This window comes from Amaranthus tricolor, chromosome 4 (assembly GCF_026212465.1).
Source record: "Amaranthus tricolor cultivar Red isolate AtriRed21 chromosome 4, ASM2621246v1, whole genome shotgun sequence".
NCBI classification, from domain to species: Eukaryota; Viridiplantae; Streptophyta; class Magnoliopsida; order Caryophyllales; family Amaranthaceae; genus Amaranthus; species Amaranthus tricolor.
Window position 1 is genome coordinate 30,019,834 of NC_080050.1, and position 16,768 is coordinate 30,036,601.

The 16,768-nt window shown below is 33.2% G+C and overlaps 1 protein-coding gene across 1 annotated transcript; it reads left to right on the top strand.

The window, feature by feature from the left end:
• Positions 1–1,852: 1,852 nt before the first annotated feature.
• On the top strand, positions 1,853–16,500 carry LOC130810146 (dihydrolipoyllysine-residue acetyltransferase component 1 of pyruvate dehydrogenase complex, mitochondrial). The gene is made up of 20 exons (XM_057676104.1): positions 1,853–2,035; positions 3,048–3,277; positions 5,746–5,796; positions 6,621–6,675; positions 6,779–6,809; positions 8,097–8,146; positions 8,235–8,279; positions 8,430–8,503; positions 9,704–9,773; positions 12,132–12,533; positions 13,134–13,194; positions 13,294–13,338; positions 13,424–13,507; positions 13,930–14,006; positions 14,096–14,158; positions 14,868–14,938; positions 15,024–15,084; positions 15,223–15,283; positions 15,382–15,462; positions 15,909–16,500. The coding sequence occupies exons 2-20, from the start codon at positions 3,180–3,182 to the stop codon at positions 15,965–15,967; spliced, it is 1,539 nt and encodes a 512-aa protein (XP_057532087.1). The 5' UTR covers positions 1,853–2,035; positions 3,048–3,179; the 3' UTR covers positions 15,968–16,500.
• Positions 16,501–16,768: the final 268 nt, after the last annotated feature.

A 16,768-nucleotide genomic window follows, 5' to 3' on the forward strand; every position in this document is an offset into this window, starting at 1 on the left:
AAATATGTGATTAATTAAGGTGATCGCGATATTTTTTTAAAAAAAATGTTATTACGTTGGGTAAAAAGATTGTAAAGTTAATAAAATAACTTTTCTTTTGTCTACCACGTAAAAAGGTTGGAATGTAAGATCATCACGTGGATTAAAAAAGATATTTGTCTACTATTAGGCGAGGAACGACGAAGGCTAAATGGGAGTAATAATAATCTTGAGTGGGAAAGGCAAAACTTGCTCCAATCGACATAAATAATTATTCTTACTATTCCCATTATTTTCGAATGAGACTAGAGAATCAAGTGATGGAGAACTAATCTAGCTTGCAAGAGGTAAAAATCAAACTTATGTCGAAAATGGTCAAAGAACAAAGTCTTGGTTTAAATGTGTGTACGTAAGTATGTAATATTGGGAAAATCAAACCTATATTTATAAAAGATAAACATTTGAATCAAATTTTGAGAAAAAGGAGTGAAGAAGAGAATGGTTATAGTTTTATCAACGTGGTCGGTCGTATTGCGCCATATTGCGATATAAAAAACAGCCTCTAACATGACATGAACACATGGACAAAAGGATCATATTCGGGGGCTAAAATAATAGAAGTATAATTTCTTTTTTTATGTTTTTTCTACATTTGGTTATATAGCAAATCTCGTGGGTCGTGCTTGTAGGTCATGTGACATGTCATGTTATTTTCAAATTCTCTTGTACCAGTCACACGTGTAATCCAATTATGGTGACCGGTAGGCTTGTTTTGCGTATGTTGTTAGAGTGTCAAATCTAGTCTATGAACTATGATCATATTTAAGTAAGTTCCTATTACACTGTAATGAAGAGTTTCAATTGTAATTCAAATAAAATAATAAACTTCATTAACAATATAGGCTCTTTGTCCATTTGAAATAGCACAATTCAATTCAAATATATGATAATTATTTTAAGTCAAATAACGTTATTTTAGCGAGCTACGAGAATAATAATTAATAAAGTACAAGTATTTTGGTACAACTATTGTACCATTTCAACAAGTTTATGATGTACAAGCTCTCATACTATCTGATGATACATACATGCTTTAGTTTCAACTTTAAAAATATCTCTAAATCTGATTGATGTTCATTTAACTAGTCTTTAATTGTTATTTCTATTATATTATTTTATTAATTAATCCCTCGTTTTGAACAAGCCTCTCCCCGCCCTACCCCCACTACCTTCGGCAGGTGACCCCCTTCCCTCCCTTCCACCACCTCCAAAAGGGGGAGTGTTGTTGGTGGTAGGGATGGTTGTAGGTTGCTAACGGTGTTTTAAAGATTTTAGGTTAAAATATTATATTTTCTTTTTTAAAAAATTGCCTAGGTTATTAGATCAAATGACAAATGTTGAATTATTAAAAAATAATTTAAATATGAGATTATTGACAATGGATAAACGAAAGGAGAGATTATTTAAGACACTGCTTTCCTTCTCATCTTGGTCGGTCTTATTAGATTTGATTCACTTTTATTTATCAATATAGCTATCATTTTTACTCAATAAATTATCTCTCTTATTTAAAGACCTGACAACCTTAATTTTTTATACTCATCTTTTTAATCTTAGTGTTATTTACAAATGAGACAAACTAACTTTTAACAAATTCATCTCACTACTTTAATCATTTTTAAAAGTAGAGAATTTACACCCAAAAAAAATAAAATTTTACCTCACTTAAAAAGCTAATAAAATACAACATTTCAGAAGATCATAAGTTCGATTTTTAACTCAAATTCATGCTTGCCCATAATAATAAGAAAAAAGAAAAAGGGGTAGGTAACCTCATTAATTAACGAAGCTATTTAGGATTAATAATTAACTTCATATGGGCTTAATCAATCCACCTTCTCTCTTTCCTCTTTTCTTTTTCCTCTTCTATTTTTCTTGTCTTTGGATTGGGAATTTTCTCTGATTCCCTGTGTTCTTTTTAGATTGCATTGATCTTCACCTTCAATATACACACCTCGTATTATCAAATCTTTCTCATCAACATCAGCTACAGAAGGTATGCTTCCTTAATTCATGTGATTTCTAATGACTTAGGGCTTGACTATTTTAATTGTGCATTTTCTTTATCAATTTGTGTCAAATTTTGGATTTTTACTAATTTAATTCCATTTTTAATTTCATTTTTGGTCAAACACCATTCAATGCATTCGAATTGGCTATAGCTCAAGTCAATTTGGTGTTAATTTCATGTTTCTTTTGAGCTTTTTTCGTTTAGATTCGCTTATGTTTTAGGCTACTTTAATTCTTTGAGAAATGTTGCTTTAGATTTTATGGTCAACGTATCAATTTGTCGTCCTCTTTTGAAAATCTATTGAAATAGTCATTCCGTTTTTTGTTTGCCTGGTACTGTTTGGTCGTGGATGAAATGGACTGAAGTTTTTTCCCCTCCTTTTTTTCCCAGTGAGATATTGTTACCCGTTTTTTTTTATATTAAAACTTTCTCTAGCTCTTTTCTATGGTAGCAGCAATAATATTATTATTGTTTTTTTTTTTGTTTTTTTTTTTGTTTTTTAGGAGTAGATTTGTAGTAGTTGAGCAGTGTTTGTATTGCTTCTAGGAATGATCAATCAATGCGTGGGAGTTGGGATATGTTCTCTTCTATAGAACCCAACTGAACTTGTTAAATTTTAACTTGTCTGAATTTATTGGTGCTTAATTTAAGTAATCTGCAAAATGGGTTAAAGTGTTGTATTAAATCTTTTAACATACTAGACTGAACTTTTAGTGTTGAGCTGAATTCCAAAAACTGAACTTAATAACTTATTCGTACTGAACTCAATTGTAGGTAAGTCCTTGATCCCAATTTTGTTGCTGCATAAGATTTTATGCTCATTCAGAACACATCCACGTGTATTAAAAGTACAAAGTCACTAGTAAACACTACTAGTTCTATAGGCTTTAAGTTTACATTAAAAGGAGTACAAAGTCAATCAGTAAAAATTCTTAGGCCCAAAAAGAACCAGGTTTGATTCCCCTGATTTTTTTTGCTTATTTTTTCTTATGTGCAGGAGAATGAATGATTAAAGAAAGGAACTATATATGATAGAAAATGGGCAGATCTCATTGGCTTCATCAAAGGAATTAAATTGAGCTATAGAGCGATCGTGTTATTTCACTTTAGTTGTAGATTGTTTAGATCAATGGCACTCTCAAGGCTTCGTCAACCTTTGATTAACCACATTCCTTTAATTAGGGCTCGCCTTCTCTCATCTTCTGTACCGTGCACGACATTCTCTAGGTACTTTCTCTTTTTCTTGAGCTCTTGCAATTTTGCCTCTAATTTTGGAGATTTTTTTCATTGCAATTCATTCTTCCTATCTTATCTATGTATGTCTTCTGCAATTCTTTTTTATTGAGTTCTTATTTTTGAAATTTTATTTTATGATTTTGAGAATTGGGGATCATATTTTGAGGGTACATAATGCTTCCTTTGTCTTCTATGTTTTTTGCGAATTCTCTCTTTTTAGTGAGCTTTATGGGAGAAGTACATTTAAAAGAATGGAGGAAATTTTAGTTTGAGATGAAGGGAGTACTACTTTTGGAGGCTAGTTATGTTGATTCTATCAATTTGTGATGATTCCCTTCCATAAGTGTTTCTTATTATCATTTGGAAGTCTATCCTCACATCCCATTTTCCCTTTTTAATTCATGCTCTCTGTCGGTCTGTCCCCTTTTTTTTTTCCTACCGTTGAAACAAAGAAGTTTTCCTTTTATGATTACTTATATTTATCCCAAGTTTGTAGTTATTTAATTTTAATGTTTATCTTAGACTTACAACACATTGCTCAAGTTTTTTAGTTCTTAATTTTTGTTTCTATTTTTCCTTTCGTGTGAACAAATGAGTTGACTTGAATGTTCATTCATATTCTTTTAGTTTCTTCAGTCTTTCTTTTTTTTAAGAGTTTCACATTAGTTGGGTTGCACAAAAGAAACTCATTAGACTTTTGATACTAAGAGCCTGCCCCATTTTCTATCAACATGATGGTATTGAGCTCTTTTTTCCCTCATAGCTGTCTAAGAACTTGTTTTCTTTACTTGGCTATTTATGGATTGAGTTTGTTTAAGTGATTAAGCTGATATTTACTTTTTTAAGCTGATTGCTATTGATAAGAACTCCAGCTTTCTTAAGCCAAAGCCCTCTTCGTATGCGTATTGTCCTATGCAAGGACATGACTATATGTTACCTACCTAAAAATATTCAACAGATAATCTGATCATTTTATAGCTATGTTAAGCTTAATCATCCTACTTAATTGATCAAAGTGAGACATTGGCCTCTAAAGATCTTGGAGTTCCTGTTAACTTAACCATTGGGGTCTCATCATATTTCAGTCAATGATTTTGGGCCACTTTCTTTCTTCCTGTCTATCTTGGATCAAAAAACAGCTCTTTAATAATAATTTGAATTGGCTTCAACACGTGAATGTTGTGCTGAATCATTTACCATATCCCAGCAGATTAGGGGAACAAGAGACTATACACCGAATAAATTCTGGAGCTTGGTCGCAGAGAATGTTATGTAAACCACTAGGAAATCTCAATCTCAATGTGCAAGTCTGTATGTTGTTAGTTTTTTTATATCGATGCATCCATTGAATTAAAATACTTGTAGGAGAAGCATGATTAGCACTAAGAAAACTTCCTCCGCAGTGCTTGAAGTGAGGAATTATGCTCTAAGTGCATATGCTAGATTCATACAAGATATCTGATTTTTAATCATGATCCACCATTCATTAGAGCTCTTACTCTTTCAATATTGTCTGCTGGAACAAATTGAGTGAGCTAGTTTATAAAGGAAGTTATTGTGTGATTTCTTTCCAAGTAAGGAATTTTTTATAGTCAAGTGAGACGAAAAGTACAATTTGCACTGAAGCAGTGAAATTGGAATGAAAGAATTGAAATAACAAGACCTGGCTTTTGTCTTGACTGTAAGTAAAGTAGTATAACATCTTGAGTAGATAATCAGGTTCTTCGATGGCTTTACTTTGATGGCTTCATGGTGTTATTCATTGTAAGGAGGAAAATAATCATTCGTGAAGTCTTTAGGAGATATCTTTTTCTTTATGCATCCTGACGATCAGGATGTTGTCTTGGGTTTGTTTTAAAAATGAAATTTAGAATAGAGTGGAAATGAAAATCAGGAGATGCCGTGAATTGTTGTTGAATGATTTATTACCCAATTTTACTCGTTTGTTTCTAGTTTCTACCAATTCCCCTATTATTTGCTATTGAATTGATTTAATTTCGTCTAACTTCTGTTCTCCCTTTATTCTCGAATTCTCTTATCATTTCTTCTCTGTTCTTATATTCTGTTTCCTCCTGTTTTTTTACCTTCAGTATTTTACAAGTCGTTAAGGAAAGTGAAGGCAAAGAAGTGTGATATTTATGAAAGATGAATTCATTAGTTGATGTTTTACTATGTGTTATGGCTTTGTTTACAAATACCTCTGGCTCATAATTTTCAGTTTGTATGAAGATAGAAAATACAATAAGAACTGAAAATGTATGAAAAGGTTTTAACTTTTAAGTACTGTATTTGAAGGAAAACTTAGATAGTAACTTTTGCTGTTATTCTTCTTTTTATAAGTTACACCACTTGTTTCTAATGTTTAAGACTTGTGTAAGACCTTTAAGAAAATTTAGATGTTGAGTTTCTCATCAGCTACTTCCCGGACCCTGATAATACCTCTTTGTGTGGTCATGCAGATACTATGTTCCTAAAGTTTTGTTTGCAGATGACAATGGTAACCTACTAAGGTCTGTTTCTTATTTCTCTTTCCCCGTTTCCCTTTTGCTTTCAATTGTAAACTAATTTCAGTAGTTCCTCCAAAAACTGGCTGAGAACTTGAAAATCTAATGTCAAGAATTTTTATTTTTTCTATCTTTGTCTTCTTTTGCATTAAAATAAAAGGGGCGTTAGCTTTTACAAGTGTATCTGATTCATGATTGTGTTGCAATGGTTTTACTTGTTCGTCATCTAGTTTAATAAATTGAAGGCGACTGATTTATCATAAGAATGCCGGCTTCGGTGCTGAATAGACCAATTAACGAACCTGTGTGTTTAGTAGCATAGGTTAACAACTGCCTTGCTCGGTGTAGAAGTTCTATAGTTTTTAAGTTCAACGTGTTGTTCATATAGTGGCTTTATTACTAACTTTGTCATTCTATTTTGTTACAGTTGACAGTCTGAACTCCTTATTTTCAAGGCACAATTCTTATAGGGCTGTCCTAAGCCTATCCCTGATGTTTTAGTCAGATTTTCTTAAAAATGTGCAACCTTATTTTTGTTGTTTCAAGCTACTATGAGTCGCAGTATCTGAAACCCCAAATTTGTTGTCCATATTAGAGTCTAATGTGTCTTTCATGTTTGATAAGTGATTTTTGATTGAAGTCGTGTGAGTTTTGACTTAGTTTCCCTTAACAAACCGGAAAATATGTAGTGGATCTTGTGTGTGTCCAATTTTTTCGAATTGAAAGAGACCCTCTTCTGCAAATTTTAATTTTTCTGGATACAATTTTGTTTATTTTGTTTAATCAATTGAGTGTTAGTGCTTTTTTTTTTCATGGCCCATGGTATTCAGGTTTTCGTCGGTGTCTATGGTTACTGGTTTTCATGGGGACTTGTCTAAGATCAAGGTTAGATTTGCAAGAATGATTTTGTTATATTTTTTTCTATCTGTATCTCGTTGATTTGGATTGTGATTCATTACTTCTCGTCTACTTTACCATGCATATGCAGTTTGGCTTTCGGCACATATCATCATCAGCAGGTACCTCATCTCAACTTGATTTCATTTCTGTTTCTTATATTTGCTGTTCTTTTGAGTTGTAGAGTTACCTAGTTAGTTAATGAGCAATTAAGTGAAGCTATAAAATATAACTTAAATAGTTTGGACTATATTGTAATTTGATTACATTGTAGCCAAATAAATATATTGATGTAACCATTGTTGAAGATATCAATTGCAAATTCTCGAAGAATAATATTAGAATACAAAGAACCATTATTATTCAATATTTCACAAGAATGAAAAAAGTACCTGTTAAGCATAAGATATTGTGTGGGTGACTCAAATGGAGAGGTACAATTGAAACAAGGTGTGCCACTTAGGTTAACGGGAAAATTCTACATTGTACTACCACTACCATATGGATAGGAATGTTGGACTTTCAGAATAGACAATTATGGAAAGATGAGCTTACCTGAGATGCACATGCAAAATTGATGATGGGCATACCATAAAAGACATAATTTGAAATGAAGGCATAAGAAAGGGTCTTGAAGTTGTAGATATCAAAGATAATGAGAGGAAGTCGTTTATGTTGTTTGGTCCTTAGCAAAAGAAAACCGAAAAATGCAGGTCAGGAAAGTTACTTTAAGGAATTTAGAAATGGAAGTGGTAGTCCAAAAGATGCAAATAAAAGAAGTGACGAATGATGTGAAGAATTAAAATTAGCTAGAGTATACAACAAAAAATGAAATGTATGGAGGAGAAGAATATATGTAGACGATCATTCAATTTGTGTTCTTAGTTGTAGATTAATATTAAAGATAAGGGCCAATAAGGTATATTCTTGGTAGACTTGTAGTTGATGATAGCTTTTGGTGCTTTTAAGTCACCTCTATGCTAGTATTTGTCTATTTGGAGCTTTTAGAGCCCTTTTTTTATTAATAATATATTCAAAAACTTCTAGTGTTCACATAATACTCTCCATATTTACCATTTTACCATTAAATGACTGGTGCTTTAAAATTTTCTTATTGCTCAATGTTTACTTAAAATGCACATGTTAACCTTAATCAAACATATTTTCTTAATGGGCTTGTCAATGTTCATTATATGATTGTTTGGAATTCACAGTTGATTGTCTTATAACTAACCAAATTAGTTTCAGCGAGATATGGGTTATATAAACTTTGAAGTGGAAAATTGATGTGAGATTTATTTTACCATAATCTGGACATACTGTACTGCTAGTTTTAGAAGCAAGGCATCTCGTAAAACTGCAAATTATTATTGCTTCTAATGTAGTCTCTGTATCTACGTCTATCACAGAGACTCCTGAGCATACTGTTCTTGATATGCCAGCTCTGTCCCCGACTATGGTATGTATATACTTCAATCGTTTAGGCAAATGTTCCTTATTTTTCTTTTCTCCCTGAGGAATAAGTATCAAGCTATTTGCTGATGCAGAATCAAGGAAACATTGCTAAATGGAGAAAAAAAGAAGGAGATAAGGCAAGCTGCAATTGCAAATTTTATTATTTGTTATTCTTTATTTCTTAAGGCCAAGGGGGATTTGCATCAAGTAAAATGACAATTGTATCTTGAACATAAGTACTTTTCAAAGGCTTTTACGTTTGTTTTTCTAAGTCTACCTTCTTGCAGATAGCTGTTGGTGACATTCTATGTGAAATTGAGACCGACAAAGCCACTCTGGAGTTTGAGTGTCTTGAGGAAGGGTAATTGACACTTTTTTAACTTGTATTGTTTTATTTGGAAGTTATATTATATACTACATCAAAGCAATCTTTTCTCTTGTATATGTTTCTTTGTCCTTTATGCAACTACATGTCTACTTCTCTTGATAAAGATATGCATTCATGATTTAAAATTTATGCCAATGAGCTGTTTAACACATTGCTTTCTAAATTTGTAAGACTAATAATCTTTAGTTGTGAAGGAGCTTCTGGTGTTTCAGCTAATCTCGGTTTGAAATATTTGTGCATAAAACTTACTATTTAACAAATTTGTTGGTTGAGTTTTGGCTTTTGGTTTGTTCTTTAGATTACAACCAAAACCATTTGTAGTCAAGGCCTAAATGACTTTTGTGCCAAAGTGAATAAGTTGGAGTGAACACCTTTTTCATAGGTGTTTGGCATGTTGGCATAGTTTTTGTTTAATAGAAAATCAACAACAAGCAACTTGTTTTACCAAACATCATCATAAGTGTTTAACCTATACAATCACTTTAATAACCAATAAAAACAGCCATTACCATTACTATCGCCTGATAAACAAGCCTAGCGAATCACCTACGAGCTATGTGTTGTTTGCCTAATACCCCCTACGTTTGCTACTACCTCCATTGTTTTCTGTTTGTCCATTTTATTACAAGCAAGAGAAAAGATGTAATTGAAAAGTGGGGTTTTAACTGTAAAACTGGAAATTGTATAGAAATATGTGAGATCAACATATAGAAAAGCAAGGGTAAGATGGAAAAAAGTGTATGTAAAGAAAGAAGAAAACTTTGCGTAAGCGTACAAACAAAAAGGATGGATGAAAACGAGAAGGGGGGTAAACAGAATGAACAGAGGGAGTACTATTCATAGCCTAAATTTGGAAACTAGGAAAGTAATTCGTGAAATTTTTTTGATTATGAATTCATGTATTAACATCATACTTTTTTTATTATCTCAAACTTAAGCTCAAACCAAAAGAAAATGGAATATCTATCATCGAATCAAGTTGCTATCATCTTAACTTAAGGAACTTGAAACCCAAAAAAAGTGTAACATCAAATGTTTTCATTAAGTATTCGATGTTAAGTTGTTTCGTTGTGAATTGAGGCTTCTTCATGCAAATTATTTTAGTTCTTATCTCTAGTATTTTTTTAAAATTATGTTCTTGAGGTCTTAAGTCTAAACTGGTACCCTTTGCAGTTATCTGGCCAAAATACTTGTACCTGAAGGTTCAAAAGATATACCAGTAGGACAAGCAATTGCAGTGATGGTACATTCTTATATGCAATTATTTTTTATTAAGCTATTAGTGATGGTGTATGTTATATCATTCAAGTTTAATGTTAAAATTTTAAAAAACTAATCTTCCATACTTTATTGACTTTTTTTTTTGTTGAGAAAAATGACCTTTTTAATAATCAAAATGACTTTTGATACCAAAGAAATAATAATAAAGTACAGGGGACATACCAGATTAAAGAAAGTTGCTGAGGCGCATCTGACTTTTCATTCTACTGCTATACTTTTACATTCCTGTGCGATTCTTACATCATAATCGCACATCATCCCCCTCAAACACCCTTACACAGTCACCACACCGTCACAAACTCTACCCAGTATCACTTCGGCTATCTTAAACCCCCAGTCAGCCCCACAAACAGCCAAACCCAGCCACTTCTCCACCACAAGTGACATCCATGCATTGTATGATGATCTATTGCACCGATATGCATATCTGATCCCAATACCCCTATAGTATTTAGGTTGACACACCTTTTCCATTCTATGTACCCTCATTCGTTATTGTAACTAAAAGTTTAAAGCTCTGCAAAGAAAAGACTTTCATATGTTAATGTTATACATAGCCATAAGCCAAGTGTAAAGATGAATTTCAGGTTAAGTGATTGCAATAAATGCTTTCTAGCTTAAAGCTTAGACTGCCCAAAAAAAAAAAAAAAACTGCCATTAGCTCCTGCCTAGGTGGTGTTTAGGGAGCTGAATTGTACGCAACTTTACCCACATTATAAAGTTAGGTTGTTTTCGATCGACATTTGAAGGTTACCTATCTCAATAAATTCTATGATTGGTTCGAAGAACATCTCAAGATTCAGGTGATTGCGGATGATATAACTAGTAAATATGCTCTTCCTCATGTTATCATATTTTATGGTTTAGGCGTAAGTATTCTTACTTTTTTTTTAGTATAAGTAGCTACGTATTTGCTTCTGTTCAATATATAATGACTGAAGCTAACTTTGGTTGGTTAATACGATTAGTTCATTAGTGGTCGGTGAGTATGATGGTTCTAATGATGATCCTACATGTATTTCGTGGGTATCTCACCGGTGGGTTTAAAAAACCTCAAGAACTGACTTAGGTTACTAGTGTGGTTCTAGGTGTATCGAGCGCGTCTTTTGGTGTAACCAGCTTTTCCTTACCTTGGGATCAAATTGGGTATTGGGCAGTAAAGTACAAGACGCTATTCTTGTAATAGGATCGCCTTTGGTAGAGTTATTCTGTGGGAGTACTTGCAAACATCGTATGCAAGGCTACAACTTCACATAAATAAGAAGCCCAAATGATTTGATGAGCCATTTTATAAAGCTTCAACTTCCCCGTGTGTCTCCTCCCTTTCCTTTTTCTTTTTTCTATGAACTATAAATGTCATGGCTCATACTATCAAGGATTGCTTACTTGAATCGCGCTTGATAACATTATTTGAAAGGGGATTGCATGAACGTCCCAATGGTACTTGTGGAACAGTAATTCTCAGCTTTCTTGCAATAAAAGTTTGTTTGAAACCTAAAAAACTCAATCTTTTTTGTGACTCACACAATTAAATAATTTGTGAAAAAAATTCAATATGTTTTTTGTTGAGAAGCAACTTTTCTTTTATACTAAAACATTTTTCTCTACACTAACCCTTAATGTGATCGTCTCTGTGCAATATTCAATATTGGAAAAAAAAATAGTTAAGGAGGATATTTGAAGAGTCTAAAAACTATTTGGAATTAAGACCTTGACATTGTTGTTGGATCCCTTTTTCTAAAGTGGTGGCGAAATATCACCCATATCATTCCCTTATTCTACATTGTGCATATTTTACTTGTCTCACATTGCCACATAACATTACATACTATTCTTGGATAGTCGGCACTCTCAATTTGTCTAATAGTAGACATATCTGAATATATAAGGTCACGCCCATGATGTAATGTGAGAGTTGGGATTGGTGTGGTCATTTGTCAAAATTTCCTTGGACTTAGAACCAAACCTAAACACCTATGATCTAAAAATGATGGACCCTTGGTTTGTAAGTTTAAGTTTCGATAAAGGCTTCAATGTTTTTCTACTTAACATATATTAGGGTCAGGTTCAACATGGTATGGGTAGCTTTCTGACCAATGCTCATCCCTAGCCTGTGGCCAACCAATTGCATTTTTTATACATTTATGAATCTTATCGCTTGTAGTTGTCCTTTTTAGAGTCTAGATTAGAAGGTCTTTTAATCTGATTATGCTAGATTGCAGCTGCACTCTTTAACCTATCCTGTAACTCCTAATAACTGTCTTTGATCCTGCTATTTCAATTTAAGTGTTTCCATAACTTCTGACTTTTGTACTTCTAGGTGGAGGCCGCCAAGGATATTGAAGCTGTACAGGCAACCTACAGAAGTAGTCCTGTAGTGGAAGAAGACAAGCCAACTACCTTGCCGAAGAAAGAAGTTAGTGAGCAGAAAAGTGTCATCACTAGGATCAGTCCATCTGCAAAGCTGCTTATAACGGAGTTTGGTCTTGATATATCTTTGCTAAGCCCATCAGGGCCTCGTGGTACCTTGTTGAAAGGAGATGTTTTGGCTGCAATAAAATTAGGAAAGGAATCATCTAAACCTGCTGCAACAAAGGAGCAATCAAAGCCTGTTGCAACAAAGGAGCATTCTTCATCTTCTCAAATTAACTTACAAAGTGTACCTTCAGGTACACCCGAATCAACTTCTTATGAAGATTTATCAAATAGCCAAATCCGGAAGGTAGACCACGTTTTGCAATATTCATGTATAATGTTCTATTCATATTTCCATACGTGTTCGAAAAGTAGTGTGAAATTGCGACCATATTTTTAAACAGCCTTAGCTCACCTTTTCCCATTGGGGGTTTGTAGTTCAAGATTGTGAAACTTAGTTTTTGAGTAGTACTGTGGATCTATGATGGTGTACCATTTGATTATGACATCCTAATTATGTGTTGTTATTAGTAACTTAGAACAACTTTGAAATTGCGGATCGCCTTGTGATTTATTATGCTTTAGTAGTCATTCATGTGATAGGTGACCTGCAAGTAAAAAATGACATCATTGGCTCAAACTCTTTTGTTTGACCCTACTTGGCTGTTGTGTTGGTGTAGTTCAAAAACGGGGGACAGAAGGAATAGACACCAATTCTTGTTTACAATGTTAGTGTAGTTGTCAATGTGTACAATTTCTGAACCTTTGCAAATAGTATAACAAAATTTATATACTAAGACAAGGGAAAATAACATCTTATATATAGCACCGGATTAATTTTTTATGTTGATGAATGGCATTTGAGAGCTGCCCGTTATGGTTCTCTAAAAATTGCACATATTTACAGGTTATTGCAAGACGTTTGTTGGAATCAAAACAAAATACACCACATCTTTACCTGTCGACAGGTTTGTTTTCTCCGACGTGTCTAATGTTTTCCTCCATTGCAGCCTCTTCTATGTTTACTGTAAACTTGTCTGATGTGTATGTTTTTTTTGTTTTATCAGATGTTATACTTGATCCTCTTCTTTCGTTCAGAAAGGAGCTTTTAGGTATTTTACCTACTCATGTGCTTACTTCCATTCTGTCATCACCTTTCATTTTTAAGCTTAATGTTCCTCACTTTTGCGTATCCAGAAAAGCATAATATCAAAGTTTCTGTTAACGACATTGTTATCAAAGCTGTTGCTGTTGCTCTGCGTAATGTGCCTGAAGCAAATGGTAATTGTTAATGAAATTACTTTTACCCATGTTACCCTGCCTCTCTTCTGATGGTCGTTTTTGATTATGTAGTATGGAATAAAAATGAGGCCATTCTGTTACATAACCGCAAAACCCGGTTACGTGACTTGTGATATCAAATCATCGAGCCACAACTAAGTTGTTCTAACATAATAGACATTATTGTCTTTTTTTTAAAAGTGTATTAGGTTCTAAAAGGTCAATCATAAGCTTTATTTAAATATATGCTATAGAAAGCTTAACTACTATGATAAAATGGATTTTTTCAAAGTTAACAATTCACATTGCGATGTCACGAAAGGAGTTGTAACACCATGAGGCATGATGTGCCACGTCCGTGACATTGTGATCGTTACCGTAATTTCGATGCTATGTTCTGTACTGATAGAGATTTGCTATAGGTTATTGGGATGCTGAAAAAGGAGAAATTAGCCTCAATAACTCAGTTGATATATCAATTGCAGTGGCTACAGAGAAGGTATCTTGTTTTTGGCTCTAAGCTTTTCTTAAAAAGGCTATATATTTTGGGCTTTCCTGAATATACTTTGCTTTTGGTATTGACTACAGGGTTTGATGACTCCTATAATTAAGAACGCTGACCAGAAGACCATATCTGCAATATCTTCAGAGGTAATGCATCAATGATGGAATATTATTTTTGTTAATTAAAAATGAAGGTAAAAGTCTTTGTATAGACATGGGGAATCCAATCTGCGTGAAATATGATTCGGCATATAAAAAAGATGGGTTCACTAACCCAAATGCCAAAATAGTATTAAAAAATACCACTTTTATAGTGTTCCTTTTTGCAATGAATTGTATTTTATAGAAAATTTGGAACACTAAGGTAGTTTTCTCATTTTCTTAGGTTTTGAGATTAACACAAAGATACACTTTTTTATCTTATCTTTTTTTTAGGGGGGAGGGGGGAATTTAAGATGAGACTTGAATAGAATCAATGAAGACTCTTGCACAAAGACTTAAAGATCTACCTTTAGGCACGTTTTGCATGCATTATGAATTATGATTTATGTGATCTATGCTCTTTTTAAATTTTAATTTTTGCTAATGGGCTTTACACAATCCGTCAGTTTTCAAGATTCCACTACCCACAACCCAATGCCACCAAGTACCCTTGTGATAAGAAAGCGATTGTTTTCAATTGACTTATGATGGCAAACATCATCAACAACTTCACTTACGTAAAAAGAACGTAAGTTTGGGGACGAAGGCATACATATAAACAATTTAGAGAGTGACAGTGGTTTGGACGTTCAATGTATATACAGCCCGTATATATTTGTTTATATAATTAACCTTCATCAAGCACTCATGACAGGTTAAAACGCTAGCAGAAAAGGCTAGGGCTGGGAAGCTTAAGCCTGAAGAGTTTCAAGGTGGAACATTTAGGTTAGTGTTTAGTGCAAGTTGTGTCTTGGAATGGACTTTGGAGTCGATACATGTCTTTTAACGTTTTTTAATCATGTGTTTCCAGCATCTCAAATCTAGGAATGTTTCCTGTAGACCACTTCTGCGCAATCATCAACCCTCCTCAGGTGATCAGTTATTTCTTTTTGTGTCAAATATCAATAAAGCCTCTTGCTTTCTTTGAGTTGATTTTAGTTTAATAAACAGTTATTTCAGTCTTATTAACTAGTATTAGCTCACCATCCTTGTTTATTCTCGTTTTGTAGTCTGGAATCCTTGCTGTTGGAAGAGGGAACAAGGTTGTTGAACCACTGGTTGGCACTAGTGGTGGGTTATCATAATTTGTGAACTTGCCTTTTTTTTGTGGCGGCCCCCAATATAAGTTTTTCTAACATCAGTTTTATCATATTCAATCTAATCACCAGGGATTGAAGAACTTGGGATTGTTACAAAAATGAGCCTGACATTATCGGCTGATCATCGTGTTTTTGATGGCAAAGTTGGAGGTGAGTGGACTCACAAGTCCCAATTTTATCCCTCGTATTATGAAATTTTTTTCCAAAATCTCATTTTATTACACCCTTGTGAATATAAATATAACTCATTCCCTATGTCTTTTAAAATGCTACATTTTTCTTTTCCGAGTGTTCCACTCATTTTGCTACACTTCTAAATTTGGCGGTTTTTGCCGCTTCCTACTCATCTCATCCGCAAACCAATTCTCTTTTTTTTATCTCATTCTCAATATTCTCCCACCTAGGGTTTTTTTTTTTTTTTTTTTTTTTTTTTTTTTTTTTTTGCTTAATCAAACATTGATAATGTAGAAAGAATGTCGTAGCAAAATCACACACGTATACATGTATATTCCTTTTTTGGAAGTGAAGTAAACTTTTAACTCTGGTATGGATTTCTCATGTTTTACTAATTGTTACATTTTGATTAACTTACTCAGGAGAATTTCTCACGGCTTTACGAGCAAATTTTGGTGATATGAAGAGGTTGCTTTTGTAAGCTGAGATCCTCTCCGAAGGCAAATTCTTTCTAGGAAAAATATGTTTGTTTTAAACACCATCAATGGTGCTTAATGATGGGGGCTTTTAACTTCATAATTTTAGTTTGACATCTTTTCCTTTTTCTTTCATGAGGCAATAAGGTTCAAATCCTCCATCAAATTTGTATTTGATGCACATAAACTTTTCTAATTGGTGCCCACTTTCCGGAGCAAAAAGTGTGCACCAAATTTGTTCACAAGAGAATTAATACGTTTCATTTTATAATTATACACATCAATAAACCCTAATCCTTTTTGAGGATGATGACACAATTTTAGTTTTGTTTAAGGTCCAATGGCTGAATATCTTGTAGGTTAACCTTGTCTGGTTACACAGGCTAGGCCTTGTGCCTTGTGGAAGAATTCAAGTCTAGGAGGTTAAGGGAAGGGATTCCTCTAGTTGCCAATTGGGTGGCTTTTTTGTAACAAAAAAAGAAAACTTTGCTCAGTGACATATTTATATTATAGTTATGACGTCTATTTTTTTTATTTTGATTTGTCTGTTTGATTTACTATTTTTTTATTTTTAGGCGTAGTCTCCATTTTTGATCTCATTTACATAACTATACATAAGCTTCTTTTACTAATGTATTTGTAAACTATAAAATTAACAATAAAAATTTAAGATTAATATAACAAGTTACTTGGAAAAATTTGATCATGTATGTCCAATAATAATTAATTTATTTCTTTAAAAATTTTATTTTCATCTATTACCACCTAGGATAGAAGTATTGGGTAATAATGAAAAATTATAAAGA